Here is a 25,946-nt window from a genome sequence, read left to right on the forward strand (position 1 = left end):
TAATAGCAGAAAAAAACGGGCAAAGGCTTAAATGTTTCATCTAAGTGTCCATATGCCGTAATGCTGAGCTCATGGTGTGTCCTGATGCTCTGGGTTAGTGAAGGGAGACAGGCATATGTCAGCTGTACTGCACAACTGAGATACACTCCACTCACTATTAGAAACTGTACAGCAGTTTATGAGCCTCAGTCAAAAAAAATAAAAAAAAATAAAAATAGAAATATGTTGTTACTAGTACTGATGGTTTAAAACTAGCTACCATGCTGTGAAAAAGTATCTCAATAAAAAGTGTGCATCTATATCCAACATATAGGGCATGCAGATATTGGATTTGAATTAAAGAGTAAGCTGCGGTCACACTAGACTTTGAGTATGCAAAATTTCTACGGACACTGCAGCAGTCGTAATATATATCATGCCACATTCTGCATGCCTTTAAGAAAATTCAACATCCTAAATGTAAAAATATGCAATATGCTCCACTACACTGAAATGTTGCAATCCCGCATATTTAAAGTTTGTATTCTTTAATTGAGCTAAAAGGTCACAATGTGACGTATCAATCTTCTATTGCTCACAAGTCTTTGTGTAATACAAATTCGCAGGTCAGACTTCATTAAAGGTGACCTATTATGCAAAATTCCCTTTGACATGGTGTTTGAACATACATGTGTGTCGGCAGTGTGTGTACACAACCACCCTATAAATGGTAATGGACATTGCACAGGCCCCACCCACAGACCATATTAGCATAGACCCCGACCTGAGCTGTATACAATCCGCCAAGTTTATCTTCTCAGAAAACAGAATTAAATCTATTAATTTAATCTTATTAAATCTACTAATGTTATTCAATCAAGAGCAGTGAGTGATTTTCTGTTTTTTGATTAGCAGTAGGTACTGTAAATTACACTGCTTTCACTTTAATACACAGATCTAATATACACATGCGATTGTTTTACTTGCCGTTTATGTTCACGATTTATGCACAAAAACAGCATGTTTTTCCTTCCACTCAAAAATGGTATTTACAACATGGTATAATACATCATCTGTGGGGAATTTTGAGCTGAAACTTCACAGACACATTCTGGGGACACCTGAGACTTATTGCATTTTTAAAAATAATGACATAATGGGTCCCCTTTAAACTCGCATGCACATGAATTGAAGTCAAATACACTATTTTAACCACATTTTAGAATGCTGTGTCAGAACGCGATGTGACATGAAGGCCAAGTATGGTAACCCATACTCAGAATTTGGCCTCTGCATTTAACTCATCCAACAAACACACACTGCAAACCGTGTGAAGAAACAAACACTGCAAACCGTGGGGACACACACCCGGAGTAGTGGGGGCTCAAGGGCAGCTCAGTCGTGGGTGAAGGGCATTGAGGGTGGAAGAGAGCGCTGTTCATCCACTCCCCCACCTACATTTTTCCTGCCGGTATTGAGAATCGAACCGTTAACCTTCAGGTCACAAGTCTGACTCTCTAACCATTAGGCCACCACTGCCCCCCCCGTCAAGCTCAACGGTCAAACACACCCGTCTAGTGCAACTTTGACCATTCAAAAAGTTCATAAAGACATTGTAAAAGAAATCCAATGTCTATTATAAAGCTATGTGGAGCTGGATTTTGGACCAATGAGATTCCATTGTGGGCGGAGCTACCGGTTATGGGGTAAAAAGAAGAAACCGCGCAACTTGGTAAATGTTAAGGGAAGAAAAGTGAGGATATCAGGATGTCAGAGGGATGGGAAATGACGGAGCCAGAATCAGGAGATCCGGAGGGTGTGTGTGTGTGTGTGTGTGTGAGAAAGAGAAAGAGAGAGAGAGAGAGAGAGAGTCTAGCATGATTCATGTATGTGTGCTATGCATAGACCCACAGACATGCTCAGCATGAATGAATATAAACTCAGCCTGTGTGAAGGTGTGTAAGTGTGTGTGTCTGGTCTTTAGGAGGTCCTCAGCTCCTGCCAGGAGCGCTGCAGAGCTCATTCATCTTACGGTCCCAGTGCAGCAAAGCATTCACTCCCACTGACAGCACAACACCCTCTCTCTGTCTCTCATGCATGACTCCATCAACCCACACACACACTGCACTGTACGCCACTCATTACAACCAACAGCTGTCTCTACAGCCCACACACACTCACACATCTGCATGCAGGAACACTCACACACACTCACACCCTGCTATATCCTGTCAAACATCTCATTCATTAAGCCTTTCGCCGCATTCGGAAGTCAAACTTTCCATGTAAGGTGTTTCACAGTCTGAGGAATATTCACTGCCGATATACTAGGGTGTTGTGGGGATTGTCAGGCCATTATTATTTAGTTGCCAGGTGTAGTAAGATGCTCAGAGTGTTTTCTAACATGTAGCTATCAGGTCTATTGGTCAAAAGTCGAAAGAGTCCATCCTCAAGTCTCTATGATATTCTGGGATTGTGGGATTTTTAGAGCCCCCGTGAAATGAGTTTTATTTTTCCCCAAATTCAGTGTTAAATTGTAATAATGAAAATCAATTTGGATCCATTAAATTCATTAAAACATTAACAATTTAAAAATGTATTAAAATGTTTGCAATAATAGTGCCCTACGAAATGTGATGTTTTTTTGTTGTTTTGTTTTTCAAAACATTTTGTGTTGTCGGTTTCATTTTTCTGGATTCTGTGTTTTATGATTTGCAATTTAATTCATCTTTAAAATGGAATTTGAACAATTCCTTTACATTTTTGCCAAACAAAGCAAAATGTACTGCTTAAATTGCTGAAAGATCATGTGACATTCCTTAAATACTGATTTAATAAACTGTATTATTATTAATACTTTGAGAAGTGCATTGATTTCTGTCACAATTTTAAATGAAATGAAACTTGCTCTGGAGATGAAGCTCATGTGAAGAGAGTCCTGGTAGATGCTGAAAACACTAAAGCTACTTTTCACGCATTTCTTTATTTTGCCACTCCAATGTCTGATTACACAAGGGGAAATGATGAGAAACTGCTGCACAGGTGTGAAAGTGTGCACTTGTGTGTGTGTTGAGTGTTGCTCAGGGCTCAGTGACGAGTGAATTCAGCGGCCCAACATAATTACCTGCATCTCATCAACTCCTGTGTAACCTGACAGCACTGGAATCAATCTGATACCCGAGTCACATGTACAAAGCTCTTCACATATAACAAGTTCAACAACGAGACGACAGCGGAGAAATGTGTTACCCCTCATGATTTTATGTGTTTTATTGTCAGGGAACACACATTCATTTCATTTACACTGTACTCGATACTTTCATAACCAAAGCAGTGTCAAAAGTATCAAGTATCAAGTATTTAAAAACTCTTCCTTTAAAAAGAATTAATTTGTCTAACAATTTCTGACAGTGAATATACACGCAACGCAGAAGGTTTTCTTCTCTTGGAGTGTATATGTACACTAAGTGCAAATAGCCCACCTTGTTGGCAGAGGCTATTTACACTAACTCCACCCACTGACGTCTGATTGGGCCAGAAAAAAAACATGGAAGAAAACTGATTGTCAACAGTAGCAATAGTTTTAGGGTAAGGAGCAGCAGAAAATCGACCCGAGTTCGAAACCGCCTTGTGCTGAACTCGCATGAACATCACATATCTGATCGGAAAGGCATTTATTTCAATAAAAATTATCCGAATATAGTGGAAATTAAGTGTCTAACGTGTGTTAGTGTCACTGGCCCACCGGTGGGCTAACTCCATTACATTTTTAAAACAGTAATATCCTATACTAAACCTAAACTAATCTTGACAAACTATATATCATTTGAAAGCTTACAATCTCTAGTTTCCATATTTGGTGATTGATTTTCAAAATGAATTACAGAGGAGCCATAATTTATCAATTTGCAACAAGAATATTTTCATACTCCTAAGGCGTGTTTAGACCTTTATTTTGAAATAGTGATGAACATGAAAAATCATGAAAGAAGGGTAGAAACCTCAGTTTGTTTTCATGCCAAGTGTTCAAAAGATAGCATCCATTCAATTATTTTAGAAAAAAAGGTCTGACATTTTTTTAAATTTAAAGAAAAATTTTATAGATTCACCATTTGTGATGTGGCAGGAAGCTATAACGCACATACTTGTTCTTTTTGTGTTTCTTAGAGGTTGAATTCATATCAAAATCTGCCAAACTTCTCATATTACTTCTGAATAGGATGTCTACTTCATAAATTGTATGAAAATTGTGGAAATAATGGTTCATGTCACTCAAACCACATGGAAATGGAGGCGCCCTAATATGGGCAGTAATGGAGTCTGGTTGTCATCTAGTAAAAAAGTTCGGTACTGCGCCCAAACACAACTTGTTCAGATTTTTGACTTTGATTTTTTTTGCAGTTTTAGAGTCGCCCAGGTTTTAAAAATATATATTTTCTATAAAATATGAATAATTACATTTTTTACATTGTACATTTTCATAAACTCAAACTTCTATAACTTTTTTTCTGTTTCACTTTCTTAATTTATTTCTCTTCTACAAAAATCTGCCAAATGTCTTCTTTAAAACGAGACCAATCTTACGTCTATATTCCAAAGCATTCTTGAATTACAACCATTTAAGTTTGAAATGTGCATTTTCATGTATATAAAAAAAAGGGGGGTGACACTTAAAGGGTTAAATATTAAAGTGTTTATCGGTTAGGGTTGGAGTAGGCAGGGCTTTATTGTCCCAATAAGGCAGCATCCATTTAATCATTTTGGTAACACTATACAATAAGGCTCATTAGTTAAAGGGATACTCCACTTTTTTTGGAAATAGGCTTATTTTACAACTCCCCCAGAGTTAAACTGTTAACTGGTCTTGTCCACTTCAATGATGTATGCTAAGCTATGCTAAAAGTGGTACCGCCAGAACCGGAGATCGTCTGAATGGATTCAAAAACGGTAAAACTCAACAGTTTAGCTCTGGGGGAGTTGTAAAATAAGCCTATTTCCAAAAAAAGTGGAGTATCCCTTTAACTACCTTAGTTAACATAAACTAAGAATGAAAAATACTTTTTATTAAAAATAAAATATGCAATATGCACAATATGCAGGATTTTTCGCCACCAGGGGTCGCTATCTCTTACAATAACGAAGGCGTATATTGATGACGTATATTCCGCATTAAGCATAATTATGGATCTTGTCGTCAAGCTGATGGATCTTTTATGGATGAGTGAATACATTGATGTTTTTAACATGACTGTGGTGTGAAGCAGGGCGCGATTGCTAGAAGTATAACGTTACCAGCGCCACACGCAACGCAAGTCCCGCGGATATATAAGAATAAGGACATTTCATTCTACCGAACTACACGCAAGTGCTGAATTAATACTCACACAGGTCAGTTTATTAGAGGAATTAAACTTGAGGTAACGCAGCGCTGTTTCACTTGCTCTAACAGTTACACTATCACACTAAACGGCATTTGAGTGTGTTGAATGTTGTTAGTTAGGTTGTTTGTTGGCTGTATGAGACTAAGCTAGATCAACATTAGAATAACATACAGATCATATTCTAACATTTCATCATGTTGAACTAAATAACATTGATTAGTTTTATGTACATTTGCTCACCTGCCTAATAAAGTAACATGCAACGCTCGCGTCTCTGTCGAGTCGAAGTTAGCCGCGGACGTGGAGCTCTCGACATCTCGAAAGATGTTGATCCTCGTTCAAGTCCTCTTTTTGTCTCAAAGTCTGCTTGCCATGGTCCATAATGTTCGAACAAAACAACAACAGCGTGAGCGTCCTTCTAGGCATAACCGGCAATAACCCAGTTGTCAACGTCTGTCGCCATGGTTAGTATGGCAGTACTGAGGTCAAACCTGGCGGAAACCGAGGCTAACGCGGAAATGACGCCATTGACTGGCGACTCCTCCCCCCTGCTCACACGCCCCGTTTCCTTGGTTAAAATCGCAATTTTCTCACCATTTACAAAAAGTTGGAAACATTTGGGATATTGTAAGTAATCAACTAAACAAAATATATAACAGTGGCCTAGTGGTTTTTGGATATTTTACTGCAAAAATCCTACATATTGTACCTTTAATGCACTTTGAACTAACACTTATTGTAAAGAATGCATATAATCATTTACACTATGTTATTATTTCATACCATTTAAATGTACAACAACACTGGGGTGCAAATAGTACCTGCCACTATTTAGAAGTATAAATAGCATAATTACTATTTACACTTATTGCAAAGGAAATACTGCTATTTTGACTTGTAAATATAATCTATCACTATTTTCACTTAGTGTAAATAGCAAATCGCTAAGAAAATGCTGCTATTTTGACTGTGTTAATAGAATCTATTGCTATTTGTTCTTAGTGTAAAAAGCATATATCGCTAAGAAAATACACAGTTTTCACTCAGTGTAAATAGAATCAAGTTGCTAGTTACACTTAAGATCACTGAGGTTTTGTGAGCAAATGCAAAAACTCTTTTTTACATTGCCAAATAATTGTTCCTCCCATCTCATATTTGTTCCTTCACCATGTCCCCTTAGGAGCTCCTTAATTTCTATACCCTAAATATAAAACAAATTCAAACAAAAACAAGAGAAAACACAATAAGAAAATCATGTACACTATCATGGATTGTAAAACACATTCAAACCTCCTTATTAGCAGCATTTATCAACAAAAAAAGAACCTTTTTACAAGCCACGATAGTGTGCGGGATATTTTTTCTTTTTGTCTTTATAACAGTTTTGTCTAACACACTTAGAGCTTTCCTGGTGTGCAAGGTGCATTGATTTATACATTTTTGGAATAAAACAGCTCTCATACTTTTCTAGGCTAGCTAGAATTTAATGTTTCCTAAAAATGTTTTTACATGTTTTGGTGTTATTTGTGTAAAAATTAGTAAAAATCATTTTTCACACAATATTGAAATGGTTTATTGTTCTTTGTTTAGCTCTTTTCAGTTTTTAAAAATGTATCAATTAATATTTCTATACATTTTCTTATTTTGAGATAACAATAATACTAAAAAACTAAAGACATTCGTGGATTCAAGGCATAGTAAAAAAAAAAAAAAAACAATTAAATAAAAATTAAGTAAGGAATAATTGACGACAGGCCGTTGAATTATTAGAAAAAATAATGCACACCCGAGGTGGCAATGCGGTCACGACGCGAAGCGGAGTGGCCGTTACACCTCGGGTGTGCATTATTTTTCAAATAATTCAACGGCCTGAAGTCAATTATTCCGCTTATACTACAGTTACCACACCTCAAAACATTGTTTAGATGATGCATTTCAAGACGTTTGTCAAGTTTTTGTCATTAAAACGCTCTTGTATGTAGGACTAATTTCTTACGCATCTAATCCCATGCCTCCGTTGCTAATTGATACAATCTGTTTTGTTAAAGCGCTATATAAATAAAGGTGACTTAATTCCAAAACGTCATTTTAGAGTTAGTAACGGAGGTTTGTGCCACTGATTGCAGACTAATGATGGACATACTTACGACTTGCTGAAACATTCGAAGACTGACTGTTTCCATCGACTGTAGCAGGTCTTAAACACAGACTGTGAATAGGCTACAGACTGAACGCGCTGAACACGCGTTTGGGCATGATCAGTCATAAGTATCAAATTACATTCATAACTGGCCTTAGTCAGTGTGTCCCGGCTTTATGCAGTTATTAATGCCGTTATTAGAGAGAGGGAGAGAGAGAGAGAGAGAGATGTTGCAATAATGAGACAGAAAAGCATGTGCGTCAATATTATTATTTATTTATTAATTAAATTTGTTTTAATTAATTCGTTCATTTTTGTTTTCTATAATTGACAGTAGATAACCCAATAAATGAAACACACAAAGCCCTTTTAACAAGTAGGCCTATCAATAATTATTTATTTGTTATATTATATCTGGAATAATTACGAAAACCCAGCAGGACTATCAATTTATTTATATAGCCTATTCAATTTAATTTTCTATTTAGCCTATAGATAGGACTACATACTTTATTTATTAAAATTAAACTGTATGTGTCCATTGATTGTGAAGTTAGACATAGAAAATTGCAGATCAAGCGCATGGGGCTGCATGTTTTTTCTTGTTATGAATTGTATCCTATTTTCCGTTATTACAGTTAACTGCGCGAAGTGATATGGAACTGTAATGCGGTCAAGACCTGCCTGGAACTACTTTAGCCGTGCGTTTCCCTGAAAATAATTGCACACCTTAGAACGTTCTCAACCAATCAGAATCAAGCATTCAACAGCCCTGTAGTATAATTAGTTCTAATGGAACTCAACCCCTGGAGTTTAAAAAATATATATGTATTTAAGAGAGTATTTTAACAAAACCATCCCTCTGTAATATTATTATTATTACGTAATAATAACCATTTTATAAAGCAGTATTGTGAACAGAGTCACAGGTAAAGCGGTCCGGTTGTGTATTGTGCCTAACAAAGACTATATTCCCACTATAGCACAGCCTCTGATACACTGATACACTATACTTCAATATGACCCCTGTGAGTGATTAATGAGCTGAATGAATAGTGTGCGGTCACAGACGGTCCACGACGCTCTCCGTCAGAAAAGCCCGAGAGTCAAATGCACAGTCGGTGGCGAGGGGCGCCTCGGTCAGTGTGGACGAGAGTGACGGACAGTAATTGACTTTGCACGGAGGGGCTGACAGTGGCAAGCGTGCAGCAGTACGCCGGATAATCTCATTACGCTGATTGTCTATTTGAGAGCATTACGCTGGGATCTGACGGAATTATACATGTTGGGCTGAACATAATGAGCGGCGTGTAATCCCCGGTAATCAAAGACTGCAGCGCCGCCTCATTCCTCCCTTAACCAGCAGTAACCACCACACAACTGATTTAACACGCCACCAACACTCACGCGTTACAGAGCAAAGGGACTGAACAGGAACGCTGGAAATAAATGATATAGAGAAAGACAGCAAAGGGTTTGCTTTTACTTGGTTTTGAGGAAGTTGATGTGAATGAAATAAAGTGCATACTGAAGTGTTCCTGTAAATGCCGTACATGCACTGCCATCTAGTGGTCAGAGAGAAGGAACAAAAACAACAAGGATGATATTTCATAAAATAGTTCAATTAATGCCTACGATGTAATCCATAAACCTTCATAAATGACATTTTAATGTCTAGAATTTGCCTTCTTTTCCAGGGAGGAAAGAAAGCCATAGACTGGAATGAGACTCAGAATACCTCAGCATCTACATAGCAAAACCCTAGCAACATCCTTGTATCATAACTACTACTTTTGAGACTTTTTCTTCAGAATGAATTGACAATAAATACTGAGAATATTTATTGTTATTTTTACAGATTTAGAATTAACCTTTTTAATTTAAGTTTTCATTTTAATTTTAGTTGTAGTCATTTAGTTATTTCTATTTAGCATTAGTTTATTTTTATTCCACTTTAGAAATGTGAGTACCTCAACGTTTATCTGAGTCATTTTCATCTATGTTTATTACGTTTAACTTTTTTATCTAATATTTATATTTTACATCAGCTTTATTTCAATTAACGAAAATGATTTGTAATAGTTTTAGTTAAAAATAACTGATATTTATCAGCCATAACTATTTCTTACTAGTCATGAAAACGTATTTTCGTGTCCCTATAACAAATCTATATTAAATACTTAGAGTTATTTAGTCATGTCACTTTCAAAATCACTTTAAGCTACAGTCTCTCGCTATAAAAGTAAGCAGGCACAAAACCGTCGAGACCTTTATTGAGTTAGTTCTTTATATTCTCTCTTTGGTGACACAGCGTTAACATGTCTCTCCACACAGAGTCCCCGAGTTATGACAACGAGGTCTTTTGGCTTCCTAGAAAAATGTCAGATAGTACGACAGTACGTGAGTCTTTAGAAGAGCTTTCTTTATAACAATGATTTAATTTTTACCCTCATTTGGCGCTTGGCAAGTGTTCATTTTGTACCCTGTGTGTAGACAGTCAAACGCCAACATGTAAGAATGTAAGAAGAGAGATCATGTGACTTACTCGGTGTGGCCTTGGAAGACGTTCACAGAGTGGATGGAGGGATCTCTGAAGTCCCACAGGCGGAAGGTGGTGTCCCTGGATGAAGTCACCACCAGACGTTGGGTGGGATGAGTACAGCAGTGGGTCAACTCTTGGTCGTGACCTGCAAACACACACACACACGTGTAAAACAGAGGTGTTTGACCTTAAAACCCTGGCAAAGGAAACCACAAGAGCAGTGACATGTTCACCTGTGAGGGTGTGCACCAGCTCAGAGGTTTCTACATCGTAGAGGTTAGCGGCTCTATCCCAGGAGGCAGTGACCACCTGCTTCCCTCCCACCAGCCAATCCGCTGCGATCACCACGCCCTGGTGGCTCTTCAAGGTCGTCGTTGCGACACGGATAGTGGGACATTCGTTGGGCCCTTCTGCCTCCCCGTCGGCCTCGTCTTTATCAGAGAAGTCCACGTCATCGTCCAGCGAGGCCTAATTCAGAGAGCAAAGAAGAGTCAACACACAGGTATGTTAAAGAAAAGAATGGATTTAAAACTAATTCAGACTTTGAGCAGTAAATACATACAATAAAATGTGATTGCAGCCATAATTACTGAACATTTTAAAGCTACAGTACACGTTGCAGCTTCTAGCGGTTAAAAACAGAAACCTTTTGCATTGGTTTTGCCGTTTTTGAATTATCATTGTGCTTTGTGTCTCGTTCACGGTGACAACAAACATTCAGCTTCACGCTAGGAGCTGCTTTTCTCTGTGTCAGGACTATTATAGTAAACTAAAACCATAAAACATATTTTCATTACTTAAAATGAAGTAAACGTTTTTATTTCAGCTAGTTGTCAAAGCAACGTTTCATTCAGTTTTTTAATTCAGTAAATTAATACAAACTCGATAGACATAAAAAAAATGACAAAAAAAAACAATAATAAAAATTTTGTAAAGAAACACTACGTGTCTATAGACTGAACACGTAATACATGCGCATGACGTCACCGTTTTCACAAATTTGCGTTTTTGTAGTTTACACAAAGACAATTACGGTTTCCTTTTCAAAAACGTTCACTTTGAAACCCGATTTCAAAAGTTTGCCTTTTCTGGTCCCCAAAACGCTGTTGTCGTATAAATGAACAGCCAAAACGCATAAAAAGTTGTACATTTTTCTGTTGAAAAATTGTGTAAACGCCCCCTTAGCATCACAGAGATATTAAAATAACATGACGTATGCATGCAATTTTTCACAAAGTCTGTCCCAACAGCTCTAAAACATAAATCATTATTATAGGTTTATCAGAGTGTATTTGGTTAAAGTAAAGTCTGTCTGTCTGACTGTCTCTGTCTTTCTCTGTCTATCTGACTGTATATCTATGTGACTGACTGTCTGTCTGTCTCTCTGTCTATCTGACTGTCTGTCTGACTGACTGTATATCTATGTGACTGTCTGTCTGTCTGTCTATCTGACTGTCTGTCTGACTGACTGTATATCTATGTGACTGACTGTCTCTCTGTCTATCTGACTGTCTGTCTGACTGACTGTATATCTATGTGACTGTCTGTCTGTATGTCTGACTGTATATCTATGTGACTGACTGTCTGTCTGTCTATCTGACTGTCTATCTGACTGACTGTATATCTATGTGACTGTCTGTCTGTATGTCTGACTGTATATCTATGTGACTGACTGTCTGTCTGTCTATCTGACTGTCTGTCTGACTGAATATCTATGTGACTGTATATCTATGTGACAGACAGACAGACAGACAGACAGACAGACAGACAGACAGACAGACAGACAGACGGACGGACAGACAGACAGACAGAAAGACAGACGGACGGACAGACAGTCGGACAGACAGTCTGTCCGTCTGTCTGTCTGTCTGTCTGTCTGTCTGACTGTATATATATGTGACTGTCTGTCCGACTGTCTGTCTGTCTGTCTGTCTATTTGTCTGTCTGTCTATCTGTCTGACTGTCTATCTATGTTACTGTCTGTCTGACTGTGTCTATCTGTCTGTCTGTCTGTCTGTCTATCTGTCTGTCTATCTGACTGTCTGTCTGACTGTCTGTCTGACTGTCTATCTATGTTACTGTCTATCCGACTGTGTCTATCTGTCTGTCTGACTGTATATTTATGTGTCTGTCTGTCTGACTGTCTGTCTATCAGAGCTGGCAGACAGAAAGACAGACAGACATGGTTTGGAAGATAAATTTTTTGCACTCTTATTAATAACACTGTTATTTTTTATCAAAAAAGATACATGGTGTCGATTTAAGTACACAAAACTAATAAATAACAAGGTAATTCTTCAACAGTCAACATGGAACAGCATTCGTTAGCTATTTTACTCCCTAATTGTGGCATATTTCCAAGTAAAACAGAATTAGGTTTCAGAGGTGGAGCAAATTATTATTTTTTCTTGAAATATTAAGTGTTTTGTCTTTCGAATACCATGCTAGTGCATGAATAAATGGTGCACAAAAATTGCAGATAAAATATATTGATTTCAGCATTCATGTTGAGGCACTTGGATGAAAACCACAGATCTAGAGGAGCATTATTACTTAAAAAGGAGGCCGAATTCTGCCGGTGTGTGTTTTAACACTCACGCTGATGTCTGCTGGGGGCTGGGGAAGTGGCAGCTGTACCATGTAACGCCAGATGTGAGCCGTCTGGTCCCCGGACGCTGTCAGGACACACAGACAAAGCAAACACAGATGGAACATCATATAAAAAAAAAGGACAGTCATCTATCAAATCACATTTAAAAGCATCTGACAGGTGTGGGGAGAGATACAAATAGAGACGAAAAAAATATCGAAAAATAAATATTACAAAGGCAACATAGCCGTCAGTCACATGACAAATGAATGGTTGGCTTCCCGCTAAGGCTGCGAGAGGTCCCTGGTTTAAATCCCGGCGAGCCCCCATATGAAGAAACAATTATGCCATACAGATTTGCATGCACAGGGTAAGATTTGTGGAAGTGTACATAAGATTGTAAGCATAAATAAAACATATGCTTTGTAAAGATGCAAATCACGTTTCAAATGTGAGAAAAAAGAATTATTTGCAGCATTTTACTGTTATTCATAGGTGTAATTCATGTATTGTGAATTACACCTCATGCTAACGCAAAACACTACAATAAGGTCTCATTGGTTAACAACACAAGTTAATGCATTAACTAACATGAACTAACAATGAGCAATATATTCTTACAACATTTATTAACCTTTATTAATGTTAGTTAATAAAAATGTTCATGTTCACCTCACAGTGAATTATCTAATGCTAACAAAAATGTAATAGTAAATGCTAAGATTAACAAATGTTGTAAAGTACTGTTCTTTGTTAACTAATGAAACAATATTGTAAAATTTTACCAAATTTGAAGTACTTTTAGAAGACTTGTTTTATCCCCTGGTAAATTGTTGCTGTGATTCCTGATGGTGTTGTATTATATTGTGGTTGATATTGTCATTTTTATGTTATATGTTATTACTTCTTGGCCAGGTAACTCTCGAAGAAAAAAAAAATTTATTTCGAGTTTTTTACTTTTCCATAAAGGAAAGGAGAAAGGAAACGAAAGAGCAGACGTTGTTCAAAACCAAACCACTGAATGTGTTGATGTGTACCTGTAAGTGCCATCTGCTCTGTGGGGTGAAACTTAATGGAGTTGACTGCAAGAAAAACAATGACAACAAACATTCATTAGACTCAACAAAACATAGTTAACACTAACCAAACCCACAGCATATAAAATCTTAAGATACTAATCTCCAAACAAAAGTTCACAAAATCAACACTTTCCAAAGTGTTACACATCTTGACATAGAACAGAGTTTCATACCTGATCCAGCGTGGCCGGCATACTTCAACAGGCACTTCCCCGTCTCAATACTCCACAGCATGGAACAGTGATCTGAAGAATAATGAATGACAGAATGGTTTCTGAAGCATCATGTGACACTGAAGACTGGAGTAACGGCATTTTAAAATCTATTGAATAAGAGACTGTTTCATAATATGACTGTTTTAACTGTAATTTTGAGCAAATAAAATACTGGCTTGGTGAGCATAAAAAAAACATTTAAAAAAAATCTTACAGACCACAAACATTTAAGCGGTATTGTATCAGAGATTTTATTTTGCATGAGGCCTCCAATTCAGCAAACCTATTACCAGAATTTGGGGCACGTCTAAATACAATTTAAAACTTGCAATTTTATCAGCAATAAACAAACTAAACTAAAAAAATAAAACAAAACTCAGAACAAAGTAACAAGGATCAAACTTTTGCCTAAATTAATCTGTCATTTAGTAGGGGCTATCTAGTTTGAATGGTAATTTACAGTTGCTGACAGACTAGATAGTGTTTTTTATTTGTTTTTGGGGTCTAGTAGAATATATGTTCATGGTTGAATGTTAAATGTTCAAGTTTTCCCATATTCTCCATTGTTGCAGCTCCTCTCTGCCCAGTCTGTCAGTAACGCTCTGTTTAGTTCCCGTCTCTATGAAGCCCCTCCTTCTGAAAAGCACACTGTGCTCTGATTGGTCGGCTGCACCAGTGTGTTGTGATTAGTCAAGCACTTCAAGCGTGTTTGACAAATGTCCCGCCCCTTACCAGAACTGTGAGTTTCAACACACTACTAACTAACTCAACCAGGCCTCGCTTCTTTATTTTGTGCATGCCTTGGGCGGGACTTATTTAAATGAGGAATATTGCGAGGTGTTGAGAAAACTCAAGACTTCAATGGAGGCGTTTCAGGCGTTTTTGTAACTTTGCAGACCTTTTTCATGCTCAAACAGCAACATTTCACACTAAAGAAAGGTGAACATGTAAAACAGGGTGATAGGACACCTTTAACTTGGCTAACAGGGATGAATACTTCAGCTTGATTCATGCAGTCATGACAGAACTTTGTATTATGTTTTTGGTAATTAAAATAGCAATAGAATTAAGTATAATTAAATAGAAATAAAATTAACTACAATTATTAATTCTCAATTCATCATGCCATTTGTATTACACAGTTATTTTTCCACTGTTCACAAATATCCCTGATTGTTATTCAATCTGGACAGGCCAAAATAAAAAAAGTGTTAGCTGAATTTAAAAAAATTAAATTATTAAAAATAATAAGAAGTGTGGTTGTGGCAGATTTACCTGCTGAAGCTGTGCCTAAAACCAGCGGTTGAACCCGAGTCACGGCCAGGTCCCATATCCCATCCCGGTGTCCCACATACTCCTTAACCAGCTGACAAACTGCACGAGATGTGGTGGCCTTGAAACTGGACACAATCTGAGGGACGGAGAGGAGAGTGAGCATTTGATCAAAAGTTCTCTCTCACTCTCACACACACACACACACACACACAGATCTAACTACAGAGCAACAGTAAGCAGCGCAGAAGCATGGGATATACTCAAACCATACATCACTATAACATCTCTACACGTATAACACACGTCATGTGGTTACAGCTGGATTGTGTGAACACACTGCATTCAGTCATACAGTCTCTCACACAAGATCAAGGTCTATGAAAGGAGAGCGTAGTCAATACTTCTGAAATGGGAAAGTTCAAACTAAAACACCCAAACAAACAAACACAAAATAACAGCCATCAATACAGTTAAAATATATAAAAGCTTACAAAACAAACTAAATGAATTAAAAATACAAACGAATGAGAAAACAGTTCGTAAATTTTGAAAATTATACATGTAAATATATGGATCATATCTGAAAAGGAAAGAAGCCGAGCTAAAGTTGGTCATTGGCTGCTATATAGCCAATGCATATAGTATATATATATATATATATATATATATATATATATATACAGTATATAATACAATGGCAGTAAATGACACATTTACAAAATTGCTGAAATTACACAAACAACTATTTTATACAATATTTACTTAAAATTCACTCAATGATCTTCAATAACAGAAAATGTGGTACAATCGCAGTAAAACACAACCTTTCCTAGTGAACTACTTTAATCCACTGATGTGTTTAAGAACTTTAGAAAAGGGCCCAAATATTGTCCAGAATGAACTAACTGGCCTGGTTGTTTCACTACCGTTCAAAAGTTTGGGTTCTGCAAGATAACGTGAGATGATTTTATCAGGTTGATATGCTCGCCAGCATTTTTTTATCAAAAACACAGTAAACAGTCATATTCTAAAATCTTAAAATACTGTTTTCTATTTGAATAGATTTAATGTGTATGTAATTCAGTGTCACATGATCCTTCAGAAATCATTCTAATATGTGGTGCTAAAAAAGGCTTTATTATCAATGTTGAAAACCGCTGTGCTACTTTATTTTTTTGTGGAAACCATGATACATTTTTAAGTTGTTGTATTTTTTTTTTGATGAACAGAAAGTATTTATTTGAAACAGAAGTTATTTTAAACATTACAAAGGCCTTTACTGTCACTTTCGATTTATTTAAAGGTAGGGTAGGCAGTTTCGGAAAGGCAAGCAATAGCAATCTAGCTTTAGGAGGAACTGTAGAAGGCGGCTGCTGTTTCTTTGTGGCGCTCGGTGACTGACGTCTGTCTACAACTCTGCATAACCTGTGATGTCTGCACGGCCACGTCTAATATTGATTGCTATCAGGATGTGAAGAGCTTCAACCAGTATAACAAAAATATTTTTTAAAAAATTAAATTGCCTACCCTAACTTTATTGCACCCTTGATCGATAAAAGAAAAAAAAACTTACTGACCCCAAACTTTTGAATGGTAGTGTATATCATATCACTAATTAAAATTTTGCAGATCATTTGGTATTTAGATATTTTAAAAGGATGTATAATTGACTTAAATTAATAAAATTGCCCCTTCTGAAAAACATCAAAATAGTTGAAACTGTAACAAACAAAATAAACAACTGTAAATTGTAAAATATTGTTCATAAGTAAAAAGTAATCTTTACTTGCTACCTACAGTGATGACACAAGTTAGTTTCACATATATTTGGAAAATAAAACGCTGTAATATTTAGGGATGCATGATATATCAGTGACCATTTCATGTCGTACACTATCGTTTTTTAGTTTTGCTTTATAATGTGAAGCATATCAAATTCTAAAATTTTAATTGTAATTAAACTTACATTTAACTTAAATACCTAAGTGTGAATCTCATTTTCTTTTTTCCAACAGTAATATGATCCAAGTTAAACAGTTTAGATTATAATACAGGCCAGCAGTCATAAGATAAAATCATAAAAGTTGGTATCGGCCAACAATTCGATATCAGTGCATCCCTAATAGTGTTTGTAAAAGGTAATGTTCAGAATAAAGAAGTATTGAGGTACATTGTCCTAACTTTAACAAATGTTTTGGCATCACAGGAAGCAAATGACTTCTATGGTCCTGTTTACACCAGGTATTAAGATGCGTTTTGGTCGATCGGATCACAAGTGGACGATCAGGGTCTAAAACGTTTTGAGCTTGTCCACTTTCAACCACTTCCAGAGGTAGTCGAAAATACATTCGACCGGATTGCTTTCGTAGTGTAGATGCTCATGAGACCACAAAAGAGCATTACCTCTCCGTCTACTGACCTAATGCGTAAACATTATGGGAAGCGCACTAGCCAGACGGGATATAAACTGTGTCGGCTGGAGACCCAAAAAAAACGCAAAATGTACCAAGCACAATGTTCTCTCACCATTCCTGATTTCTGTCAGAGCAGAATCAAAAGTGTGTTTCGTCTCCGCTCACGTTTATATGTAAATTGTGCAAGCTTATTTTGTCCATTAGACTGAAAGATCTGAAAAACAACATACATTTACCCGCCCATAGACCCTCCCCTTGAAGAATTCAGGACAGAAGTGGTTGAAAGTGGACAAAAGAGACGGATTAAAACACCAGGTGTAAACGGGTATGTGTCTCCCTCGTCTACTTGTGATCCGATCGACCGAAACACATCTTAATACCAGGTGTAAACAGGGCCTATAAAGCAATGGACTAAGGAAAGTATGCAAGCATGTCAATATGCAGCCTAACTACTAATAAGCACTGCTAAGCTCGAAATTTCACTGAAGGTAAGAGCAAACACGGCAAGCACAATGAGCCCTCATCTCAGAAAGGTGAAAATGCTCTTTAATATTAGAAAACAATATTTTATAGTAACTGACCAAGCTCCTCATGTTCAAAGACAATCTTGTTGAAATCATGAATTCTCATGTACAATATACTTAAAAGTTACAGGAAACCTGAGGGCTATTACCCACAAGAGGGCAATTACTCATAACTACATTTGTAATGCATCCATTTGCAATATTATGTCTGTTGCTGTCAAGTTAAAAAATATTATCTTAACAATAGACAATATAACACAATACTTTGTTTTATGTAAGGCTGTGATGTGTAATTTACAATTTAATAGTTAAAAAAATACAATAAAAAACAAAGCATTTCAATGAAAAGATGATTTTTTAAAGAACACACGTATTATTCTTCACAAAACAATAAACAGGTATGTAATCAAATGTATAGAAAATAAATATTATTGCTACTTGACACTTTTTTTTCTTGTTTTGAGCCTTGTCCATAGATCTCAGCTTCAACATACAGCTGATTTTTAGAGTGAATCAAGTTCTAAAATCGAACTATTAATATTTAACATTTTCAATCCTTTGTATGGTGTTACAAAAGCAGAATAGAGTAAAAATACACTATGTACAGCCTGAAAACAAGAGAGCATTTTCAACACTGACTAAACAAGAAACATCAGCTAATGTTCCCTGTAACGGGGGAAAGAGCTGTTGGTGTTTTCTCTTCTGCCGTGTCTAGTGTTTTAAGAGAAGGGTTTGTATGAGGGATACCACATTACAGAACTACTCAGCAGGGGGATCAACTTTTCAATGTTATAAAGTGTGAATTAAATTACAGAGTTAAAGACATTTTTGCTGCCAGTTTGTTAGAACAAAAACGTAAAAAATAAAGAATTTAAAAAAAAGACAAATTGAGCTGTCTAAACTCTTCAAAGCCAGAATACGGTAATATCTTTGTTAGATTTAGACAGCTGTCATGGTTCTCTGCCAGCCAGCACATCTGGCCCAGGACACCATCAAGATATTTAGCCATGGCAACAACAAAAAAAATGGCTTGTACGCAAAATTCGTATTGGTCACAGAACATTTCTGATCGGCTTTTTTCATCATGAACCAATTCAAGATTTCGATTTGCTCTGGCCAAATGCTTGAATGGGGTAAGATTTGCTGGCAGTTAAGAACATCAACGTCAATCAAAGGTTTCCAAGCCAACTATTCAGAACATCCATAAGCGAGATTTCTTGAAACTCAAGAAATATTTTGATATTTACAAGACATTGTCTTAACGTGTCGTATAATGCTGAATTAGTGTTAGAGTTAGCCAGATGAGCACAGGTCGATGGCTTGTTGTTATTGGGTTATGACCCCCAACTGTTGGATAGTTCATGCATTTTGGCACACTGAGGAATTAATTACCCATGAGTCTCCACCCCATAACTCCCAGTTTCCTACATTGAAGTTGCGAGGTCCACCTACTTTCCCCGGGAAAGAATTTGAGCGCTACATCAGTGAAACCGAGAGAAAAGAACAATTGTAATCTGAGGATCAAAACGTTAAAAAGATGATTTTAAATTTGAATCAGCACCATTCAGCTCTATATTCAAGAGTCTACAGGTAAACAAGGTGCTCGGTTCCAATAATGGACCCATGCGGAAAGTTGAGAGAAAACATGACATTTGATAACATGAGCTTTCTAAATGCCTAACTGCCTTCATTTCCAACAGCCATTTGGGTAAGAACACAAAATATTAGTGGTGTAAACATTTCAAATAGTAACTACACAGCAAAAACTTAAATAAAAAAATGAGCAAATAAGCTGATAAGCAAAACAGTGTACTACACAGATACTAGTTAATATTGTGTGAGTGAATTTGATTGAATTATGATTCGGTATTAAAATGTGTGACGAAACATGAAAACAAAACATTTCTAGTCCAATTCAGAATTATTTGATCTTACAAGATCATAACTGTGGATATGTAGCCTTAGTGAGTTAAAATTTTATACTATGAAATGTGTACGATGTTTGTTTTTATTGTGTTTTTATTTGTGTTTTTGTGAAGCACCTTGGTCAGCAGAAATGCTGTTTTAAGGTGCTATATAAATAAAAGTGACCTTGACCTTGACCTATTGGAGTATAATCGGAAATGTGTCGGAAGTAGTGGAGTCTGAAAAGTCAAGAATCGTCGTATTTTAGATAATAAAGGAATGTGTAATAAACTGGGTGTTATTGCATATCAGAATAGATCATGAAATTCCATAACTGATGTATTGAACTTTCTATGTCAGATCAATGCATGACACGTTTTGCACCCCTACTATTGATAAATTGGTATGTAACTCCATGAAATATGTAGTTTGTGTACTTGAAAGAAACCAGAATCTTAACAAAAAGAGCACTACTGAAATGCATTTAAGCGGAGAACCACTTCATTCACAATTCAACACAGAGACAAAATATAGACACGTACACAACCACCAAAAACAGCTTCCTATTTGAGATGTCACAAATCAATACTAAAATTGAACAGATGTAACGATACCAGTTATTCAACTGTGTCAGAATACACCAGGTGATGAAATTACAAAATTGTTGTATGCCTTTACGGTAGATGCCGTTCAGTTCCTTAATAATTATGGAAACTAAATGAAGGATTGGCAATAATAGAAGTTCAACCTTTGCTGTGAAGTTGACAGATTTCACTGGTATTGCTGACATTTTGGTATTGTGACAACCATTCAATTCTAAAGTATCTACATATGTTAAGCAGGAAATTCTGTAAGCCGGCTAGAAAGAGCAGAACTTTGCACTGAGACTTTTTACAGAGATTAGTGAGGTTCACAGAGAAATATTCTGAGCTTGACCCACAGTAACAATTTTATTCAGAGCAAAATGTGAGCGATAACCCCATAGATACAATCATACCTTGCTCGTGGAGGCCTTGTATGTCGTCTTCAGCTTTTGGGACAGTTGACTTGTGCTGTGACTAGCTGTGCGCAAGAAATTATAAGATTATGAGTGAAATATGAAAAAGATTAATTGTTTGTTATAATATTAGTTGTTAGTTTTCAATTTTCATTTAATATAGGCCTCTCAGCTCAGTGAGCAGAGTTAAGTTCTTCCACACCAGACAAACTTTAAAAAAACTATTATTTATGGTCCTCGGTTTTTTAACCAAGCTGAAACAAAAAAGGGCCCCATTCTAGGGATGCACGATGATATCGGGACAACATCGGTATCGGCCAATAAAAGCTTAAAATGACCATCATCGGCATCGGCCGATATGAATATTTCTGCCGATGAGCCTTGCCGATAGGGTGGCGTGTTTCCTATGCGCACGTGACGACCGTGAACGAAGCATGAGCGCCAGCAACTTAAACTTCCAGCTAGGGGTGTGCGTCTCACGGTTTTTGATCGTGGACGATTAAAATGTCTCCACGATCTGCTTTTGAAGAAAAATCATAGTATCGTGCATTCTATCAGTTCAATTCTGGCGCCTTCATCTCAACATAATGTACAACGCGACGTACATTCACATCACATGTAAACGCAGAGGTATAGTTACACTCACGGGACACCGCAATTCACAAAAGTTCACTATTTGCATGTGCAAGTCTTGCTAGTTAAACATGTCATTCACGTGCTGATGCGCTGTTCTAACATCCGCTTTTCTGAGCGCGTACACCCGACGCTCACAGGAACTAAAAGCCTGTCACAGCGCCCGCATACTGGACTAATCTTTCGAGTCTTATTGCGCTGATACTGTCAAATACACACACGGTTTACATTAACAAAGTTTGTTATGTCTAAAGTGAAAGCAAACGGAGAAAATCTGGTTGTCAAATGCGTGTATATTAGACGCGTCGCGTGCAGTTCTTAAAGAGACAGTAATAATGTGCTGCCGCTTGTCCTTAAAGAGACACTGCACCCAGAAATAAAAATTCTGTCATTATTTACTCACTCTAATGTTGTTTCAAACCTGTATTCATTTCTTTCTTGTGCTTAAATATACTATGGAAGTCACTGAAGTACAGCAACTGCTTGGTTAGCCACATTCTTCCAAATAACTTTTATTTTCAACAGAAGAAAGAAACTTGAGAGAGTAAATGATGACAATTAAAATGTTTGGGAGAACTATCCCTTTAATGTTAATAAAACAACAAAACACAGAGGAAATCACTCACTGCTCTTGACTGAGAACTTTAATAAGCTTTTTTTGCACTTCGGCATCGGCATCGGGCAAAATTAGTTTGAAAATATCGGCATATCGAATATCGGCCAAAATCCTATATCGTGCATCCCTACCCCATTCTACTGTAAAAGGAGATTATATGGCGGTATGATTTTATGCTCCTGTTAGTAATGGGTGTCGCTGAAAAAGCCAAACCCCTTCATTAGAAGAGTGTCAACAAACACTTGACCATGTAGATCTTTTGATGATTGAATAGCAAATTGGAGTTAAAACATCATCATATCATGCAAGGACACAGCTTTAGGCGAAACGTTATCAAATTATTCTCTCTGAACCATCAAAAGACAACGTTATTATTTATTCAAAAGCTTGTTCAATGATCTGATATTATGAATGCATAAGTTAAACAAAAGCTGAATGTCAAAAATGTTTTGTTTTGCATGAACCTTTTGTTTTCAAGGCTCCTTTGCTCAGATCACCGCCATCGACTGCCTGTCCTTCTCCAGCCAAACGTTCGTTTAGCGATTCAATCTCTCTTCGCACTGCACAAAAACAGAGGTTACGATAATATGAGCGCTGACAAAACAAAACACTGATCTTGTCACATTTACACACATTATAAAGGATATTGTACTTTCAGCTAGTTATTACAAAAAAAAGACTTTCTAGATAAGTAAATAAATGGATGTGAAATATTATTTTGACAAGAAAGCGACCTCAGGGTGACACAACAAAAGTCAATTGAGGATTCAGATCTTGTAAGTGTGAAAGTCGCTTAGTTAACATACATAGGATGAAGATTACTCAAATAAATGTGTTGAGATTGTGTTGTCACCATAACATTAAGAATAAGTCATGTAAACAGTGTCCAGTCATGCAAAACGGATGTTAAATATGATGAAAGCTATTTGGTTAATACTCACATTCCAAGTTTTCAATGTAGAGATTTTCAAACTCCCGTTCAATCTGTCCAAACAGATCTAGTAAGTTACTCCTTAAGGCCATCGGCAACTTGGAGTCCTAGAAATTCAATCAAATAAACCATATTGCAAATACTCAGAGATTGCATCTTCAAAACACCTTCAAACTTCAGTGACAACTTATGAGAAATGTGTTTCTATGACATCTGCACTGTTCGTTTTACTCGGGTCCGTACATCCTATCTATGCTAAAGATACAAATAAACTACTACAACACAGGGAGTGTCGAGGGGATCTTGTTAATGGGATATTTTCAGGAGAAAATGAAAAAAAACAGATCTACAAATAAACTTTCCATAAAATGTCTTGCTGGTCTAAACTTTACATCTATATATTTGTATATTGTAAATGTATTTTGTTGTTTTAAAGGTTTACATAAAAATATTGCTGTTCTAAAAGTTGACGTTAAAATAGATATAAAGTTTTACTTTAATAAGATATTTGACCGTAAACTTCAAGACAATATTTTACATTAATGTAAAATTTTAAAACTAGACAGTTTACATAAAATATCTTGCTGTTCTAAATCCTTACATCTAAATATTCTAAACTATCTAAGTGTTCAAAAACTTTACATAAAATAGCATGTTGTTCAAAAACTTTACATCTAAAAGTTAATTTAAAATATCTTGCTGTTCTAAAACTTTACACAAAATATCTCTGTTCAACTATAAATTGAATGTTTAAAATATCTAGCTGTTCTAAATGTTTATGTAATATATTTTGCTGTTTTAAAGGTTTACATAAAACTATTGCTGTTTTAAAATTTACATTCAAATAGATGTAAAGTTTTACGTTAACAAGATATTTTAACGTAAACTTCAAGACAAAGTTTTAAAACAAGACTATTTACAGAAAATATCTTGCTGTTCAAAAACTTTACATTTAAAAACGTACTTAAAATAATCGAACATCTAAACATTTACGTAAAATATTATGGTGTTCTAAAACTTTACATAAAATAGCATGTTGTTCAAAAACTTTACATCTAAAAGTTACTTTAAAATATCTTGCTGTTCTAAAACTTTACACAAAATATCTCTGTTCAAAAACTATAAATTGAAATGTTAAAAAAAATATAGCTGTTCTGAAACTTTACATCTAAATGTTAATGTAAAATATATTGCAGTTCTAAAATTTCACATCTAAAATTGTATCAAATATCTTGCTGTTCTTAATGTTAAACATCCTGTTGTTTTAAAACTTTACATCTATGATTTTACATAAAATATCTTGCTGTTCTAAATGTTTATGTAATATATTTTGCTGTTTTAAAATTTACATTAAAATAGATATAAAGTTTCACGTTAACAAGATATTTTAACGTAAACTTCAAGACAATATTTTACATAAATGTAAAGTTTTAAAACAAGACAGTTTACAGAAAATATCTTGCTGTTCAAAACTTTACATTTAAAAACGTACTTAAAATAATCGAGCTGTTCTGAAACTTTACATCTAAACATTTATGTAAAATATTATGGTGTTCTAAAACTTTACATAAAATAACTTTTAAGCCTCAGTACAGATCATATCTGTCCTCAGACAAAACGAGTGCATCATTTCTTTTTAAATGACCCAGGTTTGAGACAGAGAGTAACCAAACATTACTAAGGAGGATGTTCCAACAAAAAAAAAAGATCTCTAACGAAATCTGAAAAAGCACAAACAATAAAGAGATCTCTATTCAATAAATAACTAATCTACCAAACCAACTTACCTCCATTATCAACGATAAGAAGTCCCAAGTAAAGTCTTTCAGCCTGATTAAAGCTACACAAACAAAAGGAATCCACAAACAAACATTGTTGTTGTGTTTTTTAGACTAGCCATGTCCATATTAACTACTCCAGGACAACTAGGTGTGCTGTCAAGTTAACACAAGAGTTTAACGGTGAGAACAGTGTAAGCTATGTCAACTGCTCTCCATTCTGTCATTACCACATGTACTGATGAGAGAGAGAGAGAGAGAGAGAGAGAGAGAGAGAGAGAGAGAGAGAGAGAGAGAGAGAGAGAGAGAGAGAGAGAGAGAGAGAGAGAGAGAGAGAGAGAGAGAGAGAGAGAGAGAGAGAGAGAGAGAGAGAGAGAGAGAGAGAGAGAGAGCAATTAACAAACAGCTCGATGTCTATTCTTATAAACCTCTCAATCCTAAACTTGTGGTCACCATAGCAACTGGACATAATGACAGCATTGAGAGGGTGAAAGGCGGTATAGTCTAAATCCAGTGAACGGTTTACAGTAGCGACTGCCAATCAGAAATGACCCCACAGAGGAATAGACGGAACAATCGAAACCCAGAGTGGGCCGCTCTTTAAAAATGGATGAGGCTATAGACCATAGAAAGTACAAACCATTGATACCCACCAATCAATAAAACACACGACCAAATGGCATCATGTCTCAAGTCTGAAATGAGCTTGACTATTCTCAACACATCTTGGCTTGTTGAATAAAACGTATTGCGTTGAAAATAATGTTTAGTACGATTACAAACGTTTTAAAGAAACATCCATGGATATTTGTAACATTCCTTTCATAATATGTAGAAAGAAAACTTTTGAAGAACATGTATTTGAATGTGAGAACTGATGATTTCTCTAATGATTTACACGAGTACAGGCGTCTCTTATCACTGACGTACTTCTCACTGTTTGCGTT

The 25,946-nt window shown here is 36.2% G+C and overlaps 1 protein-coding gene across 4 annotated transcripts in view; it reads right to left on the minus strand.

The window, feature by feature from the left end:
- wdr37 (WD repeat domain 37) overlaps window positions 1-25,946 on the minus strand; it is a 40,692-nt gene that overhangs the window by 9,547 nt on the left and 5,199 nt on the right. For 3 of the 4 annotated variants that reach the window (XM_056268776.1, XM_056268775.1, XM_056268777.1), the window contains 9 exons: window positions 23,232-23,328; window positions 22,755-22,850; window positions 21,042-21,106; window positions 15,202-15,337; window positions 13,885-13,956; window positions 13,670-13,714; window positions 12,641-12,717; window positions 10,276-10,510; window positions 10,046-10,187 (listed from right to left, as the gene is read on the minus strand). In XM_056268776.1, the coding sequence (XP_056124751.1) occupies window positions 10,046-10,187; window positions 10,276-10,510; window positions 12,641-12,717; window positions 13,670-13,714; window positions 13,885-13,956; window positions 15,202-15,337; window positions 21,042-21,106; window positions 22,755-22,850; window positions 23,232-23,328 (965 nt within the window). Of the gene's footprint in view, window positions 1-10,045; window positions 10,188-10,275; window positions 10,511-12,640; window positions 12,718-13,669; window positions 13,715-13,884; window positions 13,957-15,201; window positions 15,338-21,041; window positions 21,107-22,754; window positions 22,851-23,231; window positions 23,329-25,008; window positions 25,062-25,946 lie in introns of all 4 variants that reach the window. The other variant, XM_056268778.1, reaches the window with a different exon arrangement.

The sequence above is a fragment of the Rhinichthys klamathensis genome, unplaced genomic scaffold, assembly GCF_029890125.1.
Source record: "Rhinichthys klamathensis goyatoka isolate OS25496 unplaced genomic scaffold, OSU_Roscu_1.1 h1tg000276l_1, whole genome shotgun sequence".
Lineage (NCBI taxonomy): Eukaryota > Metazoa > Chordata > Actinopteri > Cypriniformes > Leuciscidae > Rhinichthys > Rhinichthys klamathensis.